Source organism: Macrobrachium nipponense, chromosome 21 (genome assembly GCF_015104395.2).
Source record: "Macrobrachium nipponense isolate FS-2020 chromosome 21, ASM1510439v2, whole genome shotgun sequence".
NCBI classification, from domain to species: domain Eukaryota; kingdom Metazoa; phylum Arthropoda; class Malacostraca; order Decapoda; family Palaemonidae; genus Macrobrachium; species Macrobrachium nipponense.
The window spans coordinates 2,875,724-2,884,376 of record NC_087212.1 but is presented as its reverse complement, the minus strand read 5'-3'; the positions used below and the strand labels follow the sequence as shown (position 1 = coordinate 2,884,376).

The window sequence follows — 8,653 nt, the reverse complement described above, 5'->3', positions numbered from 1 at the left end:
GATGAAAACCTTTCAATAATCCTTTTAAAATTATTTTCCTCATTGTTGTTAAATTATTTTTCATTTGTCATATTTTGCACCAGATTCAACTGCTCCAAGAGATGGTGTTTGGTTTGAGCATATGTGATGAACTCCGAACAGGACAGTGTGAAATTGCACTTTATCTGTAGTTCTGACTTGATCAGCTCTACACTGCACCGGTTCCTACACCCACCCCATCGTTGGCCCATCAGAGAACGCTCGCTCTACTTGAGCGTTTGAAGGGAATGCTTAGTACAAATTTCGCTAGTTTATTGTATTTTTTTTTTTTTTTTTTTTTTAGATATTGAAAATACGGGACAAAAGGCGTCCCGGGGAGTGTTGATACGGGACACGGGACAAATGTCATAAATACGGGACAATCCCGTCAAATACGGGACGTCTGGCCACCCTCTTATAACTAGAAAGCCATTTCAAATTTTGGCGTAAACCCAACCAGAGGCCCGAGGCTTTTCTCGACTATTATGAAGCCCGTGAAGGTAAGAAACTCAAGAGCTGTAAATTTAGTTTGCAGAAAATCCTCATTACTAGTTATTGCATTGGCTTCCATTCTCACTCATCCTTTGAACGTTAATTGCAGTTAAAGCTAGTCCTATATAAGCTAGTTTATAATTTAGAATAATGATAATAAAATTAGCCCGTGGCTGCTGTTGCGCAATTGCCATTGGCCTAACCAGTAAGATTATTGATGTTATAAACAATTATAGAGCACGCTGAGATTTGAGGTCCGAGTAAATCTGTAAAGCTTTTTGACGTTCACTTACACTCTCACTTACACTCCAGAGTCTAGTTAGAAACCGGTATTCACAAAAGACCACCCCGCTGCCTATTGTAGTGGAGCCGAAAGTAGCCCGGAATTAAAATGACGTATTATTTGACCAAAAGGAGACTTGAATTTGCATTTAAAATGTAGGACTAAGAGGAGAGCCGGACTAATCTTAGTTATCCTACGCGTTAGGCACACTATACACTTTGGGCAGGAAGCGTTGGTTCCACATTCACTAGTACGAGTGCACGGCATCCCCGTGCTTGGAGCAGCAGTCTATCTACTTATTAGGCCTATTTTGTAGAAGTGCACTATGTTCGAGGAAGAGTTTGAAAGCAAAGTCCTTTTAAGTAATACGATATGTTTTGTTTTGAGGATGGCGTATATATAAGTCTTTAGTATGTATACTGGACTTTTTCTCCTTGTGAGCTGCTATTTATGTGCACGATAGAAGTGGTAGTTTTCGGAGTTTTATCACGTATGTGAAATTGAGTTCACGAAACGAGCGGAGAGAATTGAATAAAGAGGCAGTGACTACAGTTGAGCACTTTTTTTATTAGTTTTCTGTAAAAGAAAACTATTGTGATTGCTTTGTCTGTCCATCCGCACTTTTCTGTCCGCCCCCAGATCTTAAAAACTACTAAGGCTAGAGGGCTGCAAATTGGTATGTTGATCATCCACCTCCAGTCATCAAACATACCAAATTGCAGCCCTCTATCCTCAGTAGTTTTTGTTTTATGCAAGGCGAAAGTTAGGCATAATGGTGCGTCTGGCAATGATATAGGACAGGCAGTTGGAATATGTAGGTGTGGAACACCGACGTTATTGGAATTGGAAACCAGAGTTAGTCCAGTGACAGATGGGGTCAGTCCATCGTTGCTTTTAGCCCTGAAATGCATGCTGAAGAAAAGGTCTTAAAAGGAACTCTGATTAACTGTTCTCTGAAAGGTGTACGTGCTCAATTTGACTGATGATAACTGATTCCAGAACTTTCCAATTTTGCTGGCAGTTACTTTTGAGAAACAGCTTAGTCTCGCTACAGTTTATGGTAGGTACAGTATTCCTCATATGAACGGAAATCACTGAGCTCTCTGACCCATATCTTACCGATCCTTTATGCTCTATTAATCTTTGTTACATGTAACTACCCGTCTACCCAACTAAAATTTCATTACAGTAACTGCATGGACTTTTGTAAACAGTGGCATCTGCATAGTTATTTACATAAACGTTGATGAATGAAAACCAATGGATCTAGGATAGTGAAACATGTTGGTATTGTGCTTGTAGTTGATTACCTATTTCATGATTTCCATGCTTTTTTTTTTCTTTGTAAACAAAGTAACGAATGTTTAATATATTACCGTTCAGTAATGCTGAACAATACAGCATAGTAGAACCGTCTTTAGACCCAGTGGCCAACGCATAGCCATAAGTTTACCATGATATTGTAACTAAAATCAATTATTTTTTGTAAATATTGTTGAAAGTAACAAAGGCGTACTTAGGCCAATTCTTCTGACTTGGTTTTTTCTTTTGGGGGGATGTTTGCATTTTACTAGTAGGTTTCCTTAGTCATATGCACTAACAGGTTATTGTGAGCCTTTCTTCAATATAGTATGTCATAGAGTTAAAACTAATCTTTGTGGAAGAATGTATTATAAAAAATAGTGTAGTAATTATCATCATGTTGAAGATGAAATTCTTGTGGATGTAAATTTTCAGTAGCAGTAGAGCATAAATTGTTGTTTCATGCGAAAGGAGAAATAAACAATTGTTTTTATCGAAAATTATATTTCATCATTAACTGTAACTACAACTATTAAGCGTATTCTTGTCACTTATATACAGCACCATTGCCTTACATCATACATTGTAACGTCGTACATCAGATTGGTCGTGTCGAATAGGTTCTTGAGTCTGTTCAAGGTAAACCATAGGTTCTGCTTGGAGTTTGTGGTGCCGGTCTCAAGGCTGAACCACCAAACACAGATCCTGATCCAGCACCAGAGAATTGAGATCCAGAGCCAAATCCAGCACCCGACAATTGAGATCCGGAGCCAAAGCCTGCTCCAGAGCTTAAGCCAGCACCAGAGCCAAACACAGCTCCTGAGCCAGATCCTACTCCAGAGCCAAAGCCAGATCCTACTCCAGATCCAAACCCAGCTCCAGAGCCAGATCCTACTCCAGATCCAAAACCAGCTCCAGAGGCAGATCCTACTCCAGAGCCAAAGCCTGCTCCTGAGCCAAATCCAGTTCCAGAGAATTGGGAACCAGATCCAGAGAATTGAGATCCACTTCCAGAAAACTGAGATCCTGATCCAGATTGGGAACTTCCGCCGTAAGCTCCCTGAGCTCCAGCAGCACTGGCAGCAGCATCCTCTAGAGCTGCCTTCTCGATCTGAGCGATGGCATGAGCTGGAAGAGGAGGAGGAGTTGGCAGAAGGTCTGATTGTACATTGAAACCAGATCCATCGGCAACAAACTGGAAGTTAGCTGGGGTACCGTCCGGGAAAGTGAATCTGAAAATAACAAAGGTAATAAGTAACACAATGAATAGAATTGATTATATATACACAAATTCTTATAGCTTCACCTTTCAGTTTCTTTTATTTAGCAGATATTTACTTATAATTGGTATAGAACATTTCTGTACTTACGACCATGCCCCTTGCTGTGCCACAGCTCCAGTTACACCCTGTGGGTATCCTTGTTCTTGACGGCTGATGCCATTTCCAGTTTCGAAGTTGAAGCTGTAAGAACCGTCAGCGTGTGGACCATCGCGTTTATCAACAAGAATAGGAATGATGGGAGCAGAAGGACCCTGGTATCCTGCAGATGCTCCACCAAAGGCACCACCAGCAGATCCTGAAGGGCGAGATGCTCCAAATGATCCACTTGAACCACCAAAGCCTCCAGAGGAACTTCCGCTAAAACCTTCGGTAGAAGAACCTCCAAATCCAGCAACACCGGATCCTGCGGAACCTCCGAAACCAGATCCTGAGGCACCAAAACCGCTACCTGCTGAACCTCCAAAGCCTCCACTGCCAACCCCACTGAGACCACCAGAGGAACCACCAGAACCGCCAAAACCTCCACTCACAGCACCGCTGCCAAATCCTCCAGCAGATGACGAACCACCAAATCCTGCTCCAGATGAACCTCCGAATACTACACTTCCCGATCCTCCATGTGCACCAGAAGACGCCCCAAAACCACCGGGACCTCCAAATCCTCCGCTAGAAGAAACTCCAGCACCTCCTGAGGGGAACCCAGATCCGCCTACTGCAGGAGGTTGGTATAATCTTGCTGGGTCAGAGAGAACCCCTCGAGGAATCGTCGCCGTGACTGCCAAAAGGGCACACAAGACTACCGTCTGGAAAGGAGTGATCTGTATTATTGCAAAGTGAAATGTTGCTCCAGAAATTATAATAAATGAAATGCCAGTTCATAACAGAAATATAAGGGATTTCACTTTTCTAAAAATAGATTACCTTTTATAATACTTTTTTCACAAAATAATAGTGGAATTACTCTTAAGTTTTGAACTAAGAATCAGCTGCATTATGTGTGATTTACTGAAGAAACTTAAGTCAGTGATTTTTATTTCTTTTAAAAACAGAATATTATTTAAAATAATTACGAAAACATTACCTACTTTTCAACATAAAGATTTGTCAGACGCTTTGAGAAAAACGAAAAAGTGGATACAGCTAATAATTTCACAGTAATGAAACGCTCAACTTTACTTTTTTAACAACTGTTAGTTTTATATTTAGTTTCCATTTTTTAAATGACACTAAATATCCCTTGACAATGTGCCAAACGCACATGAAAACCTTCATTCTTGGATTATATAAGAATTAGACGGTCTCTCCTTTTCTATTTGAATACCCAAAAATGACCCAGATCAACTGATATGAACATTAATAACCAGATATCCTGGTATGAGAGGCCCTTGAACACATATATACTTGCCGTATTGTTCATAACACCTTTTTCGGTTATTTATGTAATTTGCAATAAAAATAGTTAGGCTTCAAAGTTGGGAAAACAGAGACAACCAGAGGACTTACTTTGGTCGACATCGTTGTCTGAAGGAGTCGCACTGAATGTGGTGATCGAATGGTCGCATCCGCTTATATAAGAGACCGGTGCCCTTCAGTGCATTGGGCCCGGGGTCACCCTCCAAATACCTCCCCTTCCCCCTTCCCCCGCCCTCTCTTTCTCTCTCCTCTCTTCTCTTCTCATCTCTCACCTTCAGATCCAGTTCATCCTAATAAAATTGAGAAGTTGCTAATCACGATGCATTCTCTCTCTCTCTCTCTCTCTCTCTCTCTCTCTCTCTCCTCTCTTTCATTTTTTCATCAGTAATCCAGTTTAAAACAAAAAAAGCTAGATTACTAGCTCCTTTAAAATAGTGTCATTGAGGTCTGTATTATTTGAATGATCTAATGACCCTGGCCTGTTGGTATCAGGTAGCTACATTTTTGTGTCTGAATTTTTTATATATAAAAGTATTTCTTTAAAGCTTTTTATAAATAGAGTGCTGGTATGATCCAGAGTTATATGAATTGCAGTCTTTTAAGTGGAAATATTCCGCTCTGTAGAAAGTTTATTTATGGATTAAAATTTTTTTTTTTTCTTATTACTATTTTTTGAGGAATGTTGATAAAACCTAGAGTTACGTCATTGGCTGTCTTATGAATGAAAAGACTCCATTCCATAGAATTCATGCAAAGTCTTGTTTTATCTTCAGTATTGCTGTTACGACAGCTTCTTTTAATGGTAAGCTTACATTTTATATGTACTGAATAAAGGATTTCGCTCATGTTGAAAGCGGTGGTTTTAGATGTTATCATTTTGCTGTGTATTCTCAAATGCGCTGTGTTCAGTTTTTATGATCTGAGGTCAGTACGGATTTTTGCCTATCATTTTCTTGTGGTGTTTGCTTCTATATGAAGTCACGTGCATCTACCGTGAATTTTTTAGTGTATATATATATATATATATGATATATATATATATATATATATATATATATATATACATACACACATTATATATATATGCTCAAGTATAAAAGACCATTAAACACTGGTTTAAAGCTAAGGACTATATCGGTTGACCTAGCCTTAAAACCAGAAGTTTTAATTGGCCTTTTATACTTGAGACGTAACTTGTTTAAACAGAAGAATTTATTTACATGTTTATATATATATATATATATATATATATATATATATATATATATATATATCTATATATATATATATATACATATATATATATATATATATATATATATATATATATATATATATATATATATATATATATATATATATAATTTTTTGGGTTGAATTTCTTGGAGTTTTTTAAGCCAAGAGAGGAGTTCTGTGGTTCTTTTTGGTTTCGTGACTAATTGGAGGCGAGTGGCATTACTGCATTGTGGTCCTAGGAGATGTTGCGATTTTTAATATTCACCAGTGAGTTATTTTTGGAGACATATAATTGCTGAATTGTGAGTTTACCGTAGTTTTTTTTATCCCAAATAGGTGATAATTTTTTTTTTATATAATTGAGCAGTATCATTTGTGAGAGTTATGTCTTTCAGACAATTTTTGAGCACCTTAGTCATATCCTGGAGATAATTCTGTGAAATGTGCTTACGTGATTTCAGTAGGGAATCTCTTTTTTGAGAATCATGAGTTTCTGGAGTTGCGAGTCTGACTAGACATTCCTATACTGCAGTTCGAGCACCTGATGTGTCCGCAGAAAGATTTTTACTGAAAATACTGGGATGAGTCCAGTGTGATGACTCTTTTCCTCTAGTGGTGATTGCTCAGAGTTTTTGCAATATCTGGAAATGTTGACCATAGCATTTCATGAAAATCCACGTGTAAGGGGTTGCTTTCTGGCCGTGTCCGATCGATGGAAATGTTGCGATGGCAAAATTCCGTAACTATACATATGGCATTTATGGGGAAAATGCGGGGTTATGTATATCATGCATATATTATGTGTTTTGTGATGGGGAGAATTCACGTATTATTATTGCTGTTATTATTATTTTTTTCCTTTTTTTCCTTTTCCTACGAGAGATGTAATCGGGGTTAAGCTTTAAGTAGCATTTCTTTTTGGACGGGAGATGTAATTTGTTGGGGGCTGTGAATTGCATATATGGGTGTTTTGAAATTAATTATATGAGCAGTGAGGGGTTTTTGCTGTTAGACATTGAGTTTTAACTGATTTTGTGGGTTGTTGAAATATTAGAGCTTGAGAGAACATTTTTCAGTGTTTTTTTTTCTGGGCTTGTTACGTGATTTTTTTTCTTGGGCTCATTACTATTTTTCTTTTTTTTTTTACTTGTGAGAATTTGTTAGTTTGAAATGCAATGACAGAAGTCCGTGGAGTTACTGTGAGTTCTGGATTGTGTGCGCTGGTGTGTGAATTTGGTGAAGTTTTTTTTTTTTATTATTGGAGAATTGAGTTAGAGAACTTAATATATTTTATTTTTCTTTGCGAGGTTGTGATAATGACTTATGATTTGGCGATCTTATGGAGTCCCTTCACGAGTTGAAGTTTGAAATTAGTTCAGTGGTCATATTAATGGAGTTAATTGGGAACGTTCAGTTAGTATTTTTGGGAATTTTTTAGGTCATTATTTGACAGAAGTATGTCTGGGGTTAATTCTCTTTTGATTGACCGATGACTTGACTGACATACTTAAACACACCATAATCGTCGATCCCCGACGCTAGCAAGACGCCCACCAGCCATTGCAGAGATGTTGCTGATGTATGCATGCTTAAGAGAGTTTCTAAAAGTCTACAGAGTTCTACAGCGCTTTTGGGTCTACAGAAGCCGTTGGATGTCTTCCACTGGGAGACGTTTCACCTTTCTACAGCGTATTTTTACGAGTCTGTGCATTTGCATACAACAAGGGATTTTCAAGATGGAGAGAAATTGTTTTTGGAGATGAAGCGTGATAGACAATTATTTTGTACTGCCAGAGACGTGCAGTTATTACTATATTTTGTGTTTTTGAGCCGGCCAATGTGTTTTTTTCATATATTGAGCTGTTTTATGTGGCCTGTGGCTAGGCAGGGGCTAGCCAGGATGGTGGCTGAGCTAATCTGTCAAAAAGGGGGAATGTACAGATTCATCATTTTTAACTTCACTGGAGACTGAGAGTTTGGGCGACAGCTTAAGAATGCTGATGACTCTTTTTTGGGTGGTGTGATGTTAAAGTTCCTTACCCAAGTATATCAGTGCCATAAGAGCTTGTTCAAGGTGCCTTTGAAAACTAGCTGCAACCAGTTATGAAGGTGTGGACGAAGGGCGTGAGTTTGTCTATACGTGTAAAAATGGGACAGAGGGAGGGTTGTTATTTCTGATTGAGCTGGCCTTATGCCAGCATTGGCTCTTGCTCACAGAGCAGCCCGTAAAGAGCAAAGGTGTCTTCTGTGTCTGTGAATGAGTAATACAAATGTTGATATTGATGAAGAAGTCAGAGAAAGAAAACTAATTGTAGGTGCAGTCCACGACACATTAGTGACATAGCCCCGTCAGGGGGCTTAGTGCTTTCAGTGCACCTCACGTGGTGCACTGCAGGCATTACTCAAGGGTCTTTGCAACGTCCCTTCACCCCCCTAGCTGGGAACTCTATAACATTCCATTTTATTGTACTGTTAGAACTTTGCCATTTCCTTTTGTTTTGTTTTATTCATTATCTTTTAGTTTCCTATTTTGCTATTTATTATAGTATCCCCCATCAGGGTTTTGAGTTTTCTTCCTCCACATTTTTAGTTACCATTCCTGTTTTGATCCTTGCCTGTTTATTCC

The 8,653-nt window shown here is 38.7% G+C and overlaps 1 protein-coding gene across 1 annotated transcript; it reads right to left on the bottom strand.

Moving 5' to 3' along the window:
- Positions 1-2,579: 2,579 nt before the first annotated feature.
- On the bottom strand, positions 2,580-5,006 carry LOC135197703 (pupal cuticle protein 36-like). The gene is made up of 3 exons (XM_064224734.1): positions 4,882-5,006; positions 3,466-4,181; positions 2,580-3,327 (listed from the first exon to the last, which is right to left on the bottom strand). Exons 1-3 carry the CDS (start codon positions 4,891-4,893, stop codon positions 2,730-2,732), a joined length of 1,326 nt encoding a protein of 441 aa, XP_064080804.1. The 5' UTR covers positions 4,894-5,006; the 3' UTR covers positions 2,580-2,729.
- Positions 5,007-8,653: the final 3,647 nt, after the last annotated feature.

Coding starts and splice junctions, on each gene's coding strand:
- LOC135197703 (XM_064224734.1), bottom strand. Junction 3,328..3,465: donor GCACAGCAAGGGGCATGGTC/GTAAGTACAGAA, acceptor TGTTATTTTCAG/ATTCACTTTCCCGGACGGTA.